The sequence below is a fragment of the Cuculus canorus genome, chromosome 3 (assembly GCF_017976375.1).
Source record: "Cuculus canorus isolate bCucCan1 chromosome 3, bCucCan1.pri, whole genome shotgun sequence".
NCBI lineage: Eukaryota > Metazoa > Chordata > Aves > Cuculiformes > Cuculidae > Cuculus > Cuculus canorus.
The window spans coordinates 35042455-35062910 of record NC_071403.1 but is presented as its reverse complement, the minus strand read 5'-3'; the positions used below and the strand labels follow the sequence as shown (position 1 = coordinate 35062910).

The 20456-nt window shown below is 39.2% G+C and overlaps 1 protein-coding gene across 1 annotated transcript in view; it reads right to left on the bottom strand.

Annotated features, from left to right (window-relative positions):
• The window catches only part of NT5DC1 (5'-nucleotidase domain containing 1), a 140935-nt gene that overhangs the window by 18583 nt on the left and 101896 nt on the right, over positions 1 to 20456 (bottom strand). Inside the window, exons 9-10 of the mRNA XM_009562233.2 lie at positions 5880 to 5998; positions 4463 to 4621 (exon numbers count right to left, since the gene is read on the bottom strand). Of these exons, the coding sequence (XP_009560528.2) occupies positions 4463 to 4621; positions 5880 to 5998 (278 nt within the window). The remainder of the gene's footprint in view (positions 1 to 4462; positions 4622 to 5879; positions 5999 to 20456) is intronic.

The following is a 20456-nucleotide window of genomic DNA, read 5'->3' as shown; positions in this document are numbered from 1 at the left end:
GTCCAAGCCCTTAGTAAAACCAAATCCAGTCAGATACAATAATTGTCATCAAGCCACTTGGTAGAGAACTCCTGTCATTCTACTACTGGCTTGTCTCCACATGACAGGGGCAGTTTCGTAGGCTAAATCTTGCTCTCATATCTGAAAAAAGCTGTCAAAACTTTGCCCACTTCCCTTATGAAGCATCAAACATTGCTTCTGTTGTCATCCCCAAGATGCCTAGAAGATGTCTGTATCTCATCTGCAGCGTACACAGCCTGCAATGAAGGACCAATCACACACCATGAATCTATGGAATGAGGCAAAATTCTCCAGTTAACATCACTACTCCTCATGTGCCTGGAGGCACACATTCAGCAGTAGGGACTACATGCTCTGGAAGCTAGTCCACAGACATGGGGTTTTCTCTCACAGCAGGACAGTGGATCCTGGGAAATGCAAACCACTTCCTCTTTCTTAGGCAAAACCCCGGGTGTGTGGTTATGCTCTTAGGCTTATTAATCAGATAGTAGCAGGTGTTAGCTGAGGATGCAAAGCCTCAAAATCTATGTCTAGACCTCAGAGAATTAACAGTAGTACTCAAATTCCACAAGTCCCAGAGTTTTCCAATAAGTTAAACCACTCGGAATACTTAGTATCACCTTTACTACTTTATCAGCTACAGACAAATCGGACCTGTTAATAAAGCAAACAGAATCTGTTAATAGGACCCTTGGCAAACACTGATTTGTCAGCTTACAAATGACCTTTCTAAAATCCCAATAGGTAGGGAGCTGAGCTCAGAACTTTTTCTACATTTGCAAAGAGATAAAAGATAGAAGGAGGTAGAGGAGACAGGAGTGAAAAATTGAGCTGTCAGTATGTTTTAAAGGCATTATTTCAGCTGGAGATTTGCCATCTATGCCACCATCTCTGTACCAGCTGCTGAGCACTAGGACTCTACTGCATCCAGTATGACAGATGGTACTCGTGGCTGTATGTTTTGTGCCAAGGTAGTAACGCCACCACCAAATCCTAGTGCTCAAATCAATGCTCAAAATATGCTTTTAGCACTATAACGGTAAGTATCTGAAGTGTTTCCGCCAGCACAGCTGTGCTGGTCACAACAACCAGATGGCCCTGAATAACACATCCATGCTGGCTGTGCAGATGGGCTAACTTTTACACAGAACCTGCCCCCTACAAGTCACGTGTAAATATAAAACATTTCATGTATGATCATTGTACTTAAACTACATGGATCACTATAAACAGGCTTTAAAATAAAATACATTTCACTTCAGGATACAGCTCTAAAGATATTGCTTTATCTAGCCAGGCTTCACAACAGCCCATCAGGTTGTTCCTGAAAATACTCTCAGATCTGCGTCAAAGATAAATGGGAAAAAAGAGACAAACAGGGCCAAAAGGCACAGAGTAATTAGCTTTGTCTATGATCATGGCAAGGAAGCCCCGGAAATTTGGGGGCTTAAGGGTCCTGACCCACCCCAAGCAACCAGCCACCAGGCAATACTGTAATAATTAGTTTTCCCTTCCTACTGCAGAAACACCATCTATATCTGTCAAAAAAATTCTTTGATTTCTGCTCCATTCATTCCTATAGCCTGAGGTTTTTATACACTGACTAGCTTCTCTGTAATAGTTTCCTTCAAAATCCTGGGATAAATTCCAGCTTTTCTTAGAGTTTTCATTGATGGAATTGATCACACATTTAAAGAACAGAAGGCAAAAACACAGTCTCCAGCCAAGCAAACAAACCCCCAGATCTGGGGGGAATCTTGTTTCAACACAATGCCTGGTATTTTTTCCCCTCTGCGTGCTGCGATTCACTTGGGAGCCGAGTAATTGCATGAATAGTTTTTAGTTTGCTATTCTCTTGCTCATTTGGTTATGACTCATATACTTGAAAGAACTGCAGTTGTTACCATAATTTCACAGTTATGTGTATCTGGCTTACATCTTGCATTTAATTGAAGGGAAGAGACAAAAACTGCTAATGAAAATGGATATTACTAGCCTCCCAGTTTGTGTTTGAGGAGGTTGTTTTCTTCCTCTCTCTCTGTTAGTGATGAAATACCAGTCAAACAACTGAAAACAGGTTTTGGTAATTTCTTTTTGAAAGATGCAATTGCAAATTAGAAGTAATACTTTATTTCTTTAATAATATTTTGTAAAGATTGATAGAATGTAGGACTGCATCTTGAAATACATTTTCAGTCCCTCTCTGCACACAGCATGGCACAGAAAATCTGTAATAGGAGTGTATATTTTTTATTGTCAATGAATAAGAAGGCTGAGTAAATCAAATTTCTTAGTGCCTAACTTTCCAAGAACACCTGACTTTTTGCAATCCTTTGAGTAGGCCTTTTCCTCCTCTTAACCAAAGGGTTAACGGGAGAGGTTTATTAAGGGAATGAAAATAAAACTTTCATAGGCCTGTAAAGGGAGTCCCTTTGAACTAGTCCTGTTAAGTTAGTGGTGTCCAGTCAACTGCAGAGATATGGATGTGACCTGTTGTTCAGACTCCAGTGAGCAGCGTGGTAATGAAATAACACCACTGACCTGCCACGGCCCCCCTGGTTCAGGTTCCTTTAATCAATGCAATTCATTTCTCCCTTGCTTGCTTGCTGTCACTGGTAGCGGATGTAAACTGAACAGGGGTTGTGTGTGGCAGGGGTGGTGTCTCCCTGAGATACTGCAGTCTCTTATCAGGACTACTGCAGCATTAGTGAAATGTCAAGAACCTGTCTAAAAGTCTCAATTTCCTGCTTGATAACTGCAGCAATAGAGGAGATGGATCTTGTGAGCAGTCAACCAAAGGTATTGCAACAAAAGAAAACCAAATAACCAAGAAGGACTTAGAAACACATCACTCAATAACTCTTTCTTTGTAGTTCCAGGGAAAAAAACCCATATTCTGGCTGTATAATTAAATACGTGTGCTTCAAAGACATGTATTGGACATGCTTAAGAAACAATGGTTGAACAAAAAACTCCAAATCTTACAGAGATGTAAGTTCTACGCAGCAATGCAGCAGACTCTCCGGTCAGTGAATGAGCAAATTTATTGAGGAGAGTTATATTTATAGCATTATTTAATTAAATCAAATTATATTAACCTATGAAGCACTACTACTCACTCTTCCTTTTTTCCTGCCTTTCTTACTAAGAAACACATTTTTCTTGATAGAAGGCTTGAGGTTGTCTGAATTTTTTTCTACAATCCAGAAAAAACCCTAAACAATAATGATTACATTTCCTGGTTTCAGTGACTGAAATGTCCTTGTATGACTTTAGTTTAGAAATCAGGATAGTGGGGAAAAATATTAGATATGTCTTTTAGAAAACTAGAGAAATAGATGTCACATCTATATTGTTTTAGTCACACTGAAGTCATCCTTTTCTCCATAAAAAAACAGGGGCTTTTAAAAAACTTCATAGTCAGATTAAAAATATCTCTACTATAAAAGCACTCCACAAAAATCTTCCTAACAGTAAGTTACCTTTTTAGTCATAAAGAATAATTATTTCAGAAGAAGAAAGAAGTTAAGTGCTTTTCAAAGCGAAGTGGAAAAAGCACATAACATATATATCAGAAGGAAATTACCTATTTGTTTAGGAACATAACAAAAGAAACACTCCAAATGGAGAGTGAAGCTGCACTGTAGTTCCTACATAGGACACACTGAAGGTACAACACTGCTGCCTCAGCCATCTGAGCACCATTCCCTGTCTACTCTGTACTCCAGCAGCAGAGAGAATGATAAACCATAGTAACCCTCAAACTTTTGTGGGAGAATTAAAGTGTGGTAGTTGGGCTAAGGCCTTACTTCCCAGCTGTGATCAACCTGAAAATCACATTATTTATCTGAGGTAACTATCAGTAGTCTGCATTGGGCCAGACTTCAAAACAGTCCCTCTTATCTGAGCACAGCTGTCACCAAAACAAACAACCTGTGAGGGAAGCAGCAAATTAAAAGTTCTTTTTATATAAGGGAAGTACAAGCAAACCGTTTTTCACAGAGAGAGATAGCTTTAAAAAAACCTAATAAAAATTCCTCTGCATTTTCTGTTGGCCATGACAGGCTGCGAAAGATCCTGAACTCAGTAGAGTTCAGGTGCTAGACTTGTGATAAGCGGCCAAGAAATTTCTCCTTGTAGGATGTAGGGTGTGTTCTTGTTACCAAGAAGGACTAATTTTTTTTGGTTAAAGGACTGCACATACAGGTCTTTCTCTGAGGTCTGTGATTTAGCTCTGAGCAAAGGCTCTGTGTCATCCAAGCAATGCTAAGTTGGGACAGGATGGCACATTATGGTGTGGCAAGGAAGGTACATTTGCAAAGAATTGTGATGCTGCTAACAGCCTGGCAAGATAAGTAGGCTCATTCTCAGTGCAGGTGGCACGCTGCTTTTTGTAACTTACGTTCTTCCATTCCAGGAAACATCTGCAAGGAACCCTTACCTCATATTTTCCTTTCTTCTCCAAGGGCTCAGATTCAGCCTCCGCAGGCAGCGTAACTTTGTCCCCTAGAAGCTCCTCCAAGATGAAGACAGTTTCCCAGTTGCTATAGTGACGAGCTGGGAAAATATCCGAGTGCATACTGTCACCAAAATAAACAACCTACAAGGGAAACAGCAAATTTAAAGTCCATTGTATATGAGGAAGACATAAGCAAACTGTATTTCACAGAGACGGAAAAAGAGCTTTAAAACAACCTAATAAAAATTCCTGTCTGTTTACCGTTGGCCATGACACAAAGAGATCTTATTAATATCACTGTTGGGGTTTTATCTTCAACCACCTCCATAAGGAAAAGGCTGGCCCTGCACACCCTCCTCACTCTCACCCTTCAGGGGCATTGGAAAGGAGTGCCCAGCTGGGACCAGCTGGGGGGACACTGCTGATATTTTTGTACGACAGAAATAGCCTGCCAGAAAGCAGTGGAAAAGACTACCAAGAAAATATGCTAAACAACAGGAACAAATTTTGGACAACTTTGTAAACAAGGGAGAACACAGAGCATCTCTCAGTGACTCAGAACTCTTCTGTGCCCAGAGGGTAGTTTACCTATTAGCAAAAACGTGGTCCCACCATCCTCAGTGGCATTTTCACACATAAAATCACAGAATGGTAGGGAATGGAAGGGACCTCTGGAGATCATCTAGTCTAACCCCCCTGCTAAAGCAGGTTCACCTACGGCAGGTTGCACAGGAATGCATCCAAGCAGGTTTTGAGTACCTCCAGAGGAGACTCCACAGCCTCTCTGGGCAGCCTGTTCCAGTACTCTGTCACCCTCAAAGTAATGAAGCTTTTCCTCATGTTCAGGTGGAACTTCCAGTGGTCCAGTTTGTACCCGTTGCCCCTTGTCCTGTCACTGGGCATCACTGAGAAGAGTCTGGCCCTATTCTCTTGACACCCTCCCTTTAGGTATTTATCAGCATTGATAAGATCCCCTCCCAGCCTTCTCTTCTCCAGGATAAACAGAGCCAGGTCTCTCAGCTTTTCCTCATAACAGAGATGTTCCCATCCAGACCTGTAATTAAAATAACATGATCCTAATTTTCACTGATGTCACCATTTAATCTATTTGTTCTGTTTCCCCAGGGAGACTGTTTATTTCCTGATTACAATCTGATACTCCCCACAGCTGCTGAAACGTATGATCATGCACACAGAGTAAAACATGTAGAAAATTTACATATTCTAATGATAAGAAGACTAACATACTACTTCCAGTTCTGGACTGTTGGACAACAGAAAGCATAACTAGGACAAAAATTTGTGACTAATCACATCAATGATGTTAATGAAAGGTTGTCTGATGAATTTTAGACTGAAACAGTACTTTCAGAAAGATTTACTCTCACTTATAACATACCTTGGGATCCAACTTGCCAGTCATCTTCTTCAGCAGTTCATAAAGCTGGATAGCATTACCTTGGGAATACCAGCCGGGCTTGTCCAGTGATAGCAAAGCTTCCTGCTCCTCATCATTCTCTGAAATCACCAAGCAAAATCACTCATTGTTAGTGAGAACAGCCCATCCTCCTGTATTTGTGAGGGGCTTGAGAAACTGCCTGGAGATAATGGTCTATTTTGACATTAAATGATCTCCAGTGTCTGTCTCAAGTCCTGGTACTGACTGCAGGCTCAGTCAAGGTTTTTCGTAGCTGGGTATAGGCAGAAATTCGTGACAAGAGAAGCAGCTGAGACTTGTCTGCAAGGGCTAAAGAAAAGCTAGGGAATCAAAGTCATAGGCTTTGTCTTGCAAACACTGCAGCAGTGACAGCAGGAAACCAGTCTGATGAAGGAGCTACAGATCTAAGGTGAAATCATGAGATAAGACAGACTGTAAGAGACAGCATGTACCTTTTCCCACAGACAAATTACCTACTGCTTTTAAACACTGACATAAATACAACAAAACAGACTGAGGCAGCTCTTAAGGTTATTTGCCAGCCTTAGATCAGCACCAACAATGAGCAGTTCCAGTTACCACTCAGTTTTGAAGAACTGATGAGCAGACAATACTGCTGCTGGTGGTGTAATCCACCCTGGCATATATTTATATCAGTGGAGCAAAAAAAAAAGGAGTAGAAGCTGAAACTCCCTGGTCATCAGCCAGATGTGATCACCTTTCACTTCTAGCTGGTCCCAAAGCAGCTGGATTTGTCCTGCTGTCCGTGTAACCTTATTGCTCATTCAGATTCATGTGCTATTGCCATATGAACTCCTTTTGGCTTCTTGCTGGAATCAAAATAACCTTATTGAACTGATAAGCTAGAATTTAATCACAAATATCAATATTAATGTATTCTGTGTATGGAAGTAGTTAAACAAAAGGGTGATTTTCTTCTTCAGTCTCAACCAAACGTCTTATTTTTTATGCGAGATGGAGAAGGTGGAAGCCAATACTGTACTTTGACATAAATGTAACATCAGGACTTCAGTTTTTCTTCTGATTTATAGAATTTTTTGAAGTACATAAAATGTGTTAGGAAAAAGGCTAAGATAGAGTAAAATTTATTTGGTTAAAGACTGCTGAAAGCTGGAATGCAAATTCTGGAGAATGCTGAAATGACAGGACAGGTTTATGTTTAAGAGCACTGAAGATGTACATAGTGCAGTACATTGGTCCTTGAAAGAAATAAAAAAAGAGGTAAAAAGAGGGAAATAGGTGTGTGGTGAGAGGCAGTAAATAATTCTTTTATATTATGAATCTAAGAACTAGATAAACACAGGACTTATTCTCAGACAAAATGATTCTATATTAAGACTTCTATAAACTAGGAAAAGACAAGGAAATTAAAAGTTGACACTAAAAATTCATGTAGAACACGTGTGGAAATGCCTTTTCCTCTTGTTCTTCTTCAGAAATCTAATGATAATAACAAGTATGATAGCATCTATTAAAAAAATCTTCATTTCCTGACTCTTAAAATAGTTTTGACCAAACAACTTTTGATCAAACAGAAGTTATCAAACTTCAGCACATTTGTTATATTTTCCCTGTATTTTCAGACATATTTGTAAGGCTGGCTGGACAAGTAGACACCATGTTCAAATGATATGGACACAGAAGAAAAAATTTATGAAGGTTTGTATAGTTATCTTTGTCTTTCCATTTTGTCAATTAGGAAAATACTAGAGAAAAATGGAGCTGTTATAACAGTGATTTTCAGAATAACAACATCACGTTTGCAAATAGGATCCCCATGTATTACAGCAACACCAGTCCTGACTGAAAAAATGACTCTAATTACAAAGTAGACCTCTCACTCTGCTAGATAGATTACTGTCACCCCTAGCAATGGAATTCAACTCACGTCACTGGATACATCCGGAATTTGGGCTTCTGATTTATAGTTACAATCTGAACTAGTTGGACAGGAACCTTTAGGAAGCAAAACACAGCACAAGAAGCATATTCTAGAGGAGCCAGCTGTGGAAAAGTAAAGGATTTAAATAAATTAGGAACTTCATTTTTACGCAATGAATTTAATGGAATTTTCAAAGTCTGGTTTCATCCTCTGTGCTTGAGGCAGCAAACACCACTGAGATGTCTAATTCACTATGGTAACATCTTGATTTTGGGAGGAGCTTCAGAAAGCTGAGGAATTAGGAAAGGTCCTTTATAATATTTGAGTTGTAGGGTTATAGGGATAATGACCCTGAACTGGCAAATCTTGCATTGAAGCATCTCATATAGCTGCTTGTGCTCACACATCTAGAGGTGATTGTGTCAATTTTATTTCTGTAATCTACAGTGGGAGGAAATTAATAATGTTTCAGTTGCAGTAAGTCATTAACAAGAAGGTTTACTAATCCACTTACACTTTCCCTGTGGCTCAATATAGTAAAAAAAAATATTCTTCAGCAATGGTTCTTAAGGCCTCTCGCAGTAGTTCTGCCATATAAAAAAACCGATATGCAACAACTTAAAAACCCATTAATGACACCATTGGCTTCGGCCTTGTAACGTACCCTTCAGAGAGCAGATACGTGACAGCACTGAAGAAATCTGCAAATTTCTTGCAAAAATGCTGCATAAATGTCAGTTCTCAATATATTTTAGATACTAAAAGCCTAACACTGGCTACACTCAGTGAAAAAGAAAACTGCCACTAACCTTCCTTCCCCTTTGCTGTTATTGATTTGTAAAAGTTCATTCAAAGGTCAGAAATGCTATAAATATTCCTTCAGCAGGAAGCAACACATATATAGGCAGGGCTGCTAATGCTTCAGGTCTTAAAAGCTGGGAGGAAAAGGAGATGTCCTGACAATTTCAAACACACTGGATAACCAGATAGAATTCCTCACATGATTTAGATAGAGTGACTTGCTTCTTTCTGAAGTCTAATATATTATTGCAAACCGGATTCCTGGCTGTAGACTGAAAACATGCCACAACAAGAAGTCTAAAGGCAGCAAGCATGTAAAATCAAAATAATTAAATCCAGAAAATAATTCTGTTAAAACACTCACCCAAACCTCAACAGTGTTTTAGAGCAATTTTCCTGAGGGACGTTAATGTTCCTTTTTAAAATCAACAACAAAAGCCTGCCTCATGTTGGGACAATATTAATATCGCTGGAATGGCAATTTGCATATTGCTGTCATTAATAGCTTGGGAAATATTTTCTGATTCAGAAACGTACTCCCACCACAATTTGCAAATACGTTTTTTCAGAGAAAACAATTCACTAAGATATGCAACATCTTATAAGATGCACTAAGACTCAAATCTTTTTTCTTGTGAGAATTTTCTTGCCTGCCTTTAAACATGAGTTGAAGGTTTATAACATGGGCTGAGGAACATCTGTTTTCATTCTGAATGAATATGCAAAAAGTAACCAGTGAAGCTTATTCTCATTTAAATGACAGCTGATAGTAATTTACTTTGGCACAAAGTCACTCCTTGGGAAAGGCTGCACATGCTTGCTTACCACCGTCTCCTTAGCTATCCATTTATGGGTTATACCTGCCAAACTGGAAATCTGAACACGTGGTGCTGAGCTTATGTCCACATTAAATATTCAACCCAGGGTCTGAACCTGGAGTTCTATCCTTAACCTGGCTGGCGTTTACACTTTGAAACCCCAGCCCATGGAATAGGGGTCTCCTTTAGGATCCCTGAGGTGAAGGTGAATTTACACTTAACAGTTACTCACCTATACTAAGCCACATCTACACCGAGGTTAATTTTCATCAGCTCACCACCCCTGAGGCCATCATCCTGTGCTGCTCCTCCAGTTGGACACCCTACAGTGAGCACTGGTTAATTGCTGGGGCGAGGACCTGTGAGTGACTCACCTGAGAGCCTGACTGGCAGGAGTAAGAAAGCAACTCCAAGCGCTTGGAGGCCACGCCAGCCGACGATGTGCTAGGTTTAACTACAGTGTGTGTACAGCTCCCCAGCAGCCCCTTCTTCTGCCTTCCTACCCTTCTCCTGACTGCCTTTAATTATTTCCATACAAATCTAGTCAGACTGGTTATTAAGGTTACCAATAATTTTTGTCCCTTTGAACTGTGCAACAGGATAAAAATATGCAGTGACTCCGTCACTGTTTGCGCCTGTACTTGCTCCTCCCTTTTCTTGCAGGTTCCCACCAGGCACAGGCACTTACTGCAGATGGGCATATGTGTTTAGCACACTGAAGCCCTGGTTACTGCCTCAGGGGGCCTACTGTAGAACAAGTATGTTTTATGTTCCACAACTATCATACTGATATGTCTCTCTGCAATTTAAAATTATGTCATTTCAGGCCCTGAGGACACCACTGTAAGATCTGGGTTATGTTTCAGCCCAGCTTGCAAGCAGTCTGATTCTAGATGGCATTTTGAGCTCACTTAAGAAACACAAACTCTCTTTCCCAGAAGGGGACTTGGGACAGGAAAACACATAAATGTTTTACAGTTGAGACAAAGGGACCTGCATAAGTAAAATCCTTCTGGTGGCTTCTTCCAGTTGTAAAGGTAATGAGATGGGATAACAGAAGCTGTAGGGTTCCCCTGTGGGCATGCTCTCCAGTAAGAAAGCAAGTACCTACAAGCTTGCTGGGGTAAAACTTCATACCCTATAGGCACTCGCTGTAGGGTAGCACCCCAAATTCTTATGTATAGATCAACCACCTTTGCTGGGTGGTTTCCAGGATTCATGCAGATATTACTATGTGGTTTGTGATCCCTGAATTACTTTTGTGCCCTGGAAGCAGCTGTGAAATCCATCTGCCTGACATGCGCATCAGTGCTTGCCAGTCTCCTGTCTGACTGGATTGACTGCAGGGAAGTGATAAGGAACAAAATATTGCCTTAGTATGACATGCTGAAAGAAAAAGTTAAAGCTTCCCAAAGTGACTAGTGTTTTTGACCATCTCTATTTCTGGCCATTCAATTTGATTTTTTTCAGAAAAAGCCTGAAGACCAGCTCTTCCTCCCTGCCCTTGCATCATTCTGCCTTCTTTAGGGGGGCTTAGGGTTGGTGAGACAAAGGCTGAACTAATCAAAGTAAAAAATCAATTTTGGAAACAAAATTTTGGAACATAATTTTTCATTTTACTTACACAGTGATACATCTTTCTGATGCTCACCCATCCCAACACTTATGTGCTCATTCATTTGGAGGTCTAAATAACAGTACTACTAAAAGCTGGCAATACTCAAAAAAACTCCCACAGAGATAAAGCAGAGAGAAAAATACAGATACCATCCTGTGAAAAAAACCAAACTATTTCATAATAATTCATAAGCCCTGCTTATCCAATTACTAAGAACTCCTTTTCTGATGATGGACTTCCATTCTTTCACTTATTTATAAGGCCTGGCAAGACCAAAGAACAAGATACTGTATTTTCAAATTGCCCTGGGCATACAATAACCACAGGCTCCCTAAAGAAGAGAAATAAATTTTTTAAAAAACAACTTTAACATTTTTTGTTTTAGTAAAAACTTTTCAGTTTTTAATAAATTAGTGCTTAATTATGCCAAGGAACAGGTTATGTAGAGACAAGACTGAAGTTTTACGTGTTTGTAAGAAAATCTTTTCCTTTAGAAAAGGGGAGGTTTACACTGGATATTTGGAAATATTTCTTCACTAAAAGGGTCGTCACGAATTGGAACAAGCTGCCCAGGGAAGTGACTGAGTCACCATCTCTGGAAGTATTTAGAAGGCTGGTAGATGTGGTGCTTAGAAACATGGTTTAGTACTTGGCAGTACTAGGTTAAGGGTTGACTTGATGATCTTAAAGGTCTTTTCCAACCTAAATGATTCTCTGATTCTACAATTTGTTATTAGAAAATATAGAAACTGCCACTAATAGTTCAAAATCATACATACGACAGAGTATCAAACACACCAGAAAAGAATATAATATTAAAACAATCCCAGTGGGTGGTCATGTTCAGTAGCAAATAAGATTTTTTTTTTTTCTTGATACATTTTCTGCCCTATATTTTGTTTCCCTTTACTTAGAAAATGTTCAAGAAGCACCAAAAGACAGTTCAGGATCTAAGTGATTTTAGCTTCAGATAATCTCCCCTTGGAGATATCTCTCTATTCAGGTACCATCAATGAACCATAATAGGGATTTTGCAATCTTATTGCATTAAGGGGGACTTATATATGCTTTTACTATATTCTGTACTGTATTTGATATTATTACTACCCCTTTTCAAGGAAAAAAAAGACTTTAAAAATTTGGGGTTATGCAGTGCATCGTTGCCACAAGCAATGTGCTACAAAGTGCTATAGAAATCAAATTGTTTGATGTTGCACTGGTGAATAATTAGGTGGCACTATGCCGAGTTACAGCTAAACAGGAGAAAAAGGAGAATATAAACTAGGAAACCTCCCCCGACTATGCATGTGCTGGACAGCAGGCCAGCTGGGAAGCAGGATGGCCAAGCTGTAGCTGGTTTCTTGAGTGTGTGCCTTGCCAAGAGGCATGAGGCAGCTGTGACTAAGAATGTCCTTGGGAAGGCTACTCATCATCCTAATGCAATCAGCATTTTGGAAGTTGTGGTTGGCTGCATGCAGGGTTCTTCTTCAAGTACCCATGATTTAGACTAGTTTAGCTGGGCTTTTGGGAGAGGGAATCTCCACTTCTGCCACAGATTTCCTACCTGACCTCAGGTGCTTTGTTGTGTAAATAGAAGCACTAAAAGCTCCCACATGGCAGAAGTCTTATGAGTGTAAATACATTAAGGGTCATGAAGTAATTTGGTACTGTGGCAACAATATCCATTTAAGTGGCTTAAGAGGGCAAAGTGAGATGGAGATGAAAGAAGTATAACTGAATTTATGTAGAATCTGGATAAAAGAAATAACTGCACTGTGATATTGCTCAGGTCATGAATGCAGAGACAACGCTCAGCGGGAAAACTTCTCCTGGGACCAGAGAAACAGAAATATTTTCACCTTTCCGTTGCTTTGTGCCTTTCCTGCCCCTTTGCAGCTCCTGTCTATGCAGGTTGTGTACACTGAGTTCCCTGTTAAAACTTGTGACCTGTGATAGATGAGGAGCAGAAGGGAAAGGTAAGGTATGTGCATCTGAGTGAAGACAAACATGTGATGGCAAGTCCAGTCTTGAGGTCTGGGGACAATTTCATGGACCTGTGGACCACACTAATCGATAAATTCAAATGAGGGACAAAGTGACAAGGTTAGAACAATTGGCAGAGTTTTCAGATGTTTTTTAAGGTCTGCTATGGGGCCAGGCATGTCAGGGAACATCAGAATGAAAAAGAACAAGAAACCCTGTTCCTATTAGATCTGTTGAGATATAGTAAAACCTCATATTCAATAAGCAAAATGAAAAATACTAGGAAATAAATGTTTTAACAAAGAGGCAAAGTTTTTATCTGTGAAATAGTCACTGTAAATCTCAGAACAATGTAACCAGGCTAGAGACGGTTAGGAAAAATGGAAAGTATTCCTTTCTGGCAAAGTATGTTTAGTTATTCTTTGACAGGAAGACTGACATGAAACTGTACAGTAAAGAGTTTTTTTAAGAAGTAAAAGAGAAATGATTCCCATGACACTTTCTATAATGCTTTTCCAATTCCTTATCTATTCACTTTACGTGGTATGCAAAACCACTTAGTGTCTATATGAAAATGCACTTCACCCTGTTTCTTAGAACAAAGAGCGTTGTGCCAGATCTCTGTATGCAGGAATTTCCCAGATAAAATCTCTCATTACTATTATTCCAGAAAAAATAATCATCTTGGAAGTCTGAGCCTTAGTCTGGCAGTATCACAGAGACACCTGGGATTTGTGGACAGTAATACTATGTAAAGTGGTTTCACAGCAGATAAGAATCAGGTTAGGATGAGTTTACTAATGAAGAGAAAAGGTTCTGGTGTCGCTAACTCGACCTAGAAAAACATGCAACGTACATATTGAAGTTTAAGACATCTGGAGTCCTACGTGAATAATAAAGAAAACTGAAGGACAAAGAGTGAGGAAGAAGTTGACACATCATTTTTACTTTTTTTTCTGAACTTTCAGCCTGCAAGAAGTAATTCCCTTCTGAACATCAGCTGCAGAGGGCTTGCTACGCATCTAAACAATGCAGTGCCCCATAGTCACTTGCCATCCAAGAAATGTCCTGTTTTGTGTTCTCTGACCTTAGCTGGGTGGGAGAGGCAGAGCTGCTGGTGAACTAGGTAATAATCTAGCAACCTCAGATTTCCCACATGCACAATGAATCCACACCTGCTATTTGTTGCTGCTCTCCTCTGCCACTAAGTGCTTTGCAGTTCTCCTGGGTGCTTCATAAACATTAGGTAAGCCTTGGTCTTTAGGGAAACTGAGGAAGTGATTCAGTGCCATATCAAAGTGAACCAGATCTCTGCCCAAGATTTAGTCACGATTCGTCCTTGTGTTGTCAGGTCATTTCTAGGTCTTCCTAACCAGCTCCTTTCACTACTTGCTTCCAAGGGCAGATCTGATGCCTGCAGTACAAAAGTCAACATGTGCTTTCCGTGAAAAACAATTCTGCAGACTAACCTTAATAAAAGCTTGGCATTTTGCAAGAACACACAAGAGAACTTTAAAGCTTCTTAATGAAAAACAGCACATACAGAATCATGGAAACTATGCTGAAGGGAAGCTTTCTGCAGTGGTTGCCAGCCCTCATTCTGCCAGGAATGTACCATACACAATCCTCTATTTTTGTTCTACTATGAACTACCTCAATCTCAATTTCCAAATTAATTAAAAATCAAATCACAAGGTAACTCTTTATGAGGTTCTCTGTCTAATAATAAACTTATTTTTGAATCTTACAAAGCACAACAATTACATAGAGATAGATAAAACCCCCTACATTTTATCACTTATTGCTTACACATATGCAATCTATGCCAAAGAATGACTTTGCCCTCCAAAGTCACACTGGTAAGTCTGCTCATGATATAGATAATCTTCCTTTCTTCCAGAAATATCTTCTGGATTTTGACAGCTGTTTAAGAACCATAATGTGAAGTTTAAAGTAAATGTCCACCAACATAATTCACACAGGTTTGCACTAAATGTTAGTGGAGTGGTAAAGTTTATGAACTGCGGCAGGCACAGGAGTAGACCTGCATAGATGATAGCTTTCTAATCATCAGGTAGCCTGGTTCCCTTTCAGTTGCTACTTCAGTTGCTGATATACCGGTGCTCGGAGACATACAAGATGCATGTAAGTCCGAACTGGGAAGGCACAGGTCTTTCATAGGTCCTATGCAATTTCTGCAAGACCTGTGTTTGTATTCCCTGAGGCTCTTGATTAGCACTGGAGGCCTATGATTAGGCAGAAAGTCCTTCATTGACAGGATTCAGCTCCAGATGCAGAAATATAATGTAAAAGGTCTATGACAGGAAGCACAGCCACTGCAGACTGCAGCACTGCATCAATGGGGACAATGTATTCTGTAAAGTACAGCGTAGGCCCTGCCATTTGGGCAGTTGTACAGCCCTCCACTGACCATGTTATGTAGCTCTTCATTGCCTATTACGGGAGTCAGCTGAGCAATATCAAATGATAGGTAGGCAGGTGAGTTGCTATAGACTGTTGCTTCTATATTCACTCTTGGCACTTATATATTTAAGATAGACCTCTGTGACTTCTGAGATACAGCATCACCCTCACAATGTAGTTGTGAGTCAATTTTTGTTTGAAGAAGCTTGCAACTAAACGGCAAAAAACCAGCTTCTGAAAAGTACCCTTCTCTCCAATGGCAAGAAAAGAAGCCAGCTTTTGATCTAAGCTATTAAAGGCATAACATCCTACTTGCAAACAGCAGTACAGCTGTTAATAAGCTTTCCAAGTGGACCTTTTTAATTCCATGGATGGAATAAAATGTATTTGTTTAACCATATATATATATATATATTAGAAATGCACAAACCAGTTCAAAAGGAAACGTGTATTCTCTTTATGCCAAAATAGCTGCTGCCTTGTGCATAGTTTGTTTCCCCAGTGTTCCTTTCAGTCTTTTGATATTTTCAGTTTAGCTCTTTCCCCCCATTCACGGATGGACACTCTTATGTATGCAAGGAAATATTAAAAAAAACTTCTACTTCAGAATTGTTGAATTATCTGTATGGATAATTGCTAGATATTCTTCAAGTATTATGTTATACTAGTCTGAGTTCCTATGCATCCAATGTAAAGGACCCTCAAACTATTTAATCTTTAAGACTACATCTTAATGTTCTCTTAAATAAAATAAAGTGAGCTTACTCAACCCTCAGACACAATTGCTTAGCCAACCCTTTTGAACTTTCAGCATTTCTATGGAAGAGAACTAAAGCAACATAAGAACTCGAGGTATTATTTCAGTAAGGGTCTCGCTAATGCCATAAGAAGAATTACTGCTGCAAGTCTTGATTGTTTATGGAAGATATGCAAGTGTTTTTGTCTTCCACATAGAATCAGGTCTTCATCCCAGTGAGAAACCCTCCGTAAATCCCACGCCTTTTGCAGTGCCACACACTGCTAGAGTATTATCACACTATAAATGTAATCTATGTTGAATGCTGACCTCTTGCGTGGCATTTGTATGTGTTTTCTCAGGGACTATGGAGGAAAAATCATCTCTTCTTAATAATCTATTCACATGTCAGAGAAGAATTCCCTTAAGCCAGAGAAGTCTGTTCACTGAACATGGTTTTGTCTGGAATACATACTGGTCATTTAGGTATTTTGGCTTTGGTTTTAAAAACACAGACTGGGATATGGCAACCCAGGTTCTGTGGGGACTTACTAAAGAGAGAGGTTGGGGTTGTCAGGCCCTTGGCAGCTCATTCTGCTGTAAAAACAACCTGCATTATTTATACGAATTTGGCTTCTTAACTGTGGGACCTTTTCTGCCTTATGTCTGTGGTCCTGCAGGCACAGTCCAAATCAGAATGTATCACAGGTCCATTCTCTGCTAATAGCCTGAAAAAACGGAAAATAGCAATACCAGAAGGTGGTCACAAACCAATGACTGATGATTTTCTATTAATTCTAGCTTTTAATGACCTCTCTATCACATGGTATGTGTGTTTAAATGGTATTATATATAGCTACTATAGTTACCTCTATTTATCTGCAGTTTATATAGTTACTAAATATTGTTGTTAAAACAAATGTTACTTTTAAATCCTGATTTTACCTCTTTGGCAACCACTTTTAAAGCATCATCATGACTTACAGATTTTGCAACCTATTTCACAGATATAGGTTCTTCAATAGACTACTATTAAGTACACAGGACTGGAAAACTTAAAATAATTCAACATATTAAGAAGGCATTTGACATGTTTATGAAGAAAATTTCTTCCATTAAAAGTAAACACAAACATGACCTGATAACCGATAACCACTTCTAAGAAATCATTGGTATGGAGCTGTCTTACTACCATAGCTTATTGCTACAGAACTACTCTAGCTTATTGCTTTCAATAATTTGAAATAACTGTTGAATAATTTCAGTGTAGAATACATTAAGTTAGGAGGATGAATTCCTTAAATTTATAAAGGATATATCACTGAATCTTAATTTCTGTATTATGATGAATCTTTGGAAAGGACTAAAAGGATTTTCACAGCTTCTCACGGAGTCTTTGTGCAAACATAGTTCACAGTTCTGCACTACTTCTGGATTAGGACATTAGAAATCTTAGTTAAATACAGAGATCTGCCAGAGATATGATTATGGCAAGTCATTCAATCTCTCTGCGTTTCAGTTGCTTGGCCTTAAAAGAAAACCCAGTGCTTTTGTTATTTTACCATTTGTTTATCTGGTCTGTCTGAGGGTTTCTTGTAGACAGAGACTGACTCTTATCACAAGCTTGCACAATAACTTAAAGAACTGGGTTTTGAGTTTTATCCGGGCCTTGGATATAACAGAATATAATCAGTAACTAGGATTTGCAGTAGTGTTAGTTATTGCAACTACTTTTGAAAATGAAAATGCACTTTCCATGCACAAAGAATTCTGGTTTTGGAGTACTTAGCAATTATGCTAAACATGTTTTCCAGTTTTAACAAAAGGAATATTGTTGATACCCAGCTTTTGAAAGCAGCAGCTTTAGCTTTCTTTGAACTAGCTTTCTGCAATATTCTTATCAGCTTTGTGCCAAAGACGCTCTTTAATATCACAGATAATCAGCTGAAGCAACCCCTGCTGTCTTTATGCAGATGCACTTTGCAGTTTTTCCCTGTTTTGATTTTTGGATGAATAACTCCTTATTCCTCTTATCCTCTGAGGTACTTTGAACACTATGCAAACATATAAAGAACTTGGCTTGACACATTTACTTTAATTTTTTTCTTTTAAGGAAGGATAGGCATTGGAGAATGCATCCACAGTTCAGCATTCATCTTGATACTCACAGAGAGATGCCATACTTCAAAGACTGTATAAGTTTTTCTATTTTTTTTTAACAAACAAGTAGTTGCTCATGAACAACTGGGAATAATGGGGCCTATCTTCCTACGAAGTTGTGTCTTGCACTTGGATTCACCGTATGTCTAATAGGGTGCAATGTCTCATGGATCTTCTGGTACCAGGTTATTTGTGGTCAGGCTACCCTAGATGAATACTCTGGTATCTAATAAGGAGTAATTTTATACTGCAGCCTTTCTCTGAGCTGGCAGTGACAGAGCCATTTATTCCTCTATGGCATGCAGAAGCTGTAATATCCCTGAGAATATTAGGTCACACTCACATGTGGCTGAAATTGCATTACCGATAAAGGTTTACAGCAGGGGATGGGCAGAAAATCCTACTCACATGAGCCAGATGATTGCATAAGCCTCAATGTTTAGGAAAACAGACTAAATGTTAAAGAATTAGCCTACGTCCTCATAGTTTCTCCGGCTAATATGGTTGATGCATTGGCCAAAGTAGCTCAAGAAGCAGCAACGTAACTCAATTTACAATGTCCGACCCAGCTCAGCTGATAACCAGGTACCTCCCATGACAGCTGGAAGGGGCCATCAGCTGAAGTCCCAGTGCTTGGTCCATGCTCCAGGTTTACAGTGAATTGCCATGGTTAGGACAGCACTGTGCCCTCCTGGTGGAAATAGAAACTGAACTTGCCCACTCAGCCTCTAGCTCCTGATATGCCATAAAATGCCTGAGTGAGACCAGTCATCATCAAGAGTACACCTAAACAACGCAATAACAATCTTGCCTCCCAATAGTTTTGCAAATACTGTTAAAGCCCATTCCAAGAAATTCCTAGGAGAAAGGAATGGCCTCTTTGTTCAGATTGCCTAAAAGGATGTACTGCAAGGGAAAGTTTTACTTGCTTCTTCTTTGGCTACCAAACAGACTAACTACTACAAAGTGTCAAACTACAGAAATTTCAGCAGCTTAAGTATGTCTTCGTACAAGTGGATATGTTTACCATCAGTGCAAAGTGCAGAGTGGCCCCTTGTGTCATCTTACAAAAGGATTATAAATTATACACCCTCAACTAGTATAAAAAAATACTTCCTCAATTTCAAAACACCTTTTTTTGTAATGAGGCAATGACCATGGTAGCTAAGAACTTTAGAAACTGTCAGAAAAAATGAAGCTTGCATAAGCCAACATTTTGCTATCATATGTCAAAAATCTATTGTGTCTGTCTGTGACTTTAAAAGTCTACTTTGCAAAAGCATGTGCCTATGTGCTAGCTCAACTTTATTTTGCTCTTGGCATCTGTTTCAAATGCTTTTGTGTAGACCACCATACTGAATATGTTAAAAAACAAAATCCAGACTGTTACTGTCAACTAAGACTGTTTATCAAACATGAAATAAAATGTAACCATTAGAAAAGAGGTCCTTAACTACAGTCTCCCATCTTACCTATGGCTTAATTACAAATGTTGGTGATGACACGACAGGAAATGATCACCTCTGTTCTCAAATGATTCCCAAACTGTTGATTCTAAATTACACACAGGTAGTATCTAGCAAACTTTAAAATGATTAATTTGCAAATCCCTTTAACTACAAGGTAATATACACTGATTTTTTAAATGTTTGTCTGCAGCACATAGATAACATTGGGAAACTGGAAGTCCCTGAGACAGCTGTTTATGCTGTCAGAAAAAGAATGTGTTGAGTGGCTGACATCTATGCAGAATGGAATAGTTTTAACGAAGATGACTTAAACAAAGGATGGGAGGTGAAACAGTCGTCCAGGGGGCCTGACATCGTAGATTTTTGAAAACATCCTCTCAGCTTCTTTGTTGGATGACGAATATCTGTATGAAAACAAACTTTTACACAAGGTTAAATTTCCCTGTATGTGTGTCCCACTGTCAGCTCTACTGGCTTACCCCGGGCTGCTTTTCAGAAAGTGGAATCAGGCATTGACCATTCTGCAAAGAGGGTCTCAGCCAAAGAAGTAAACTTCACAATCCTTATGGGTTTTCATAACAAAAAATAAAAATGGTCAGGTTCTATTACCAAATATGAAGATCATT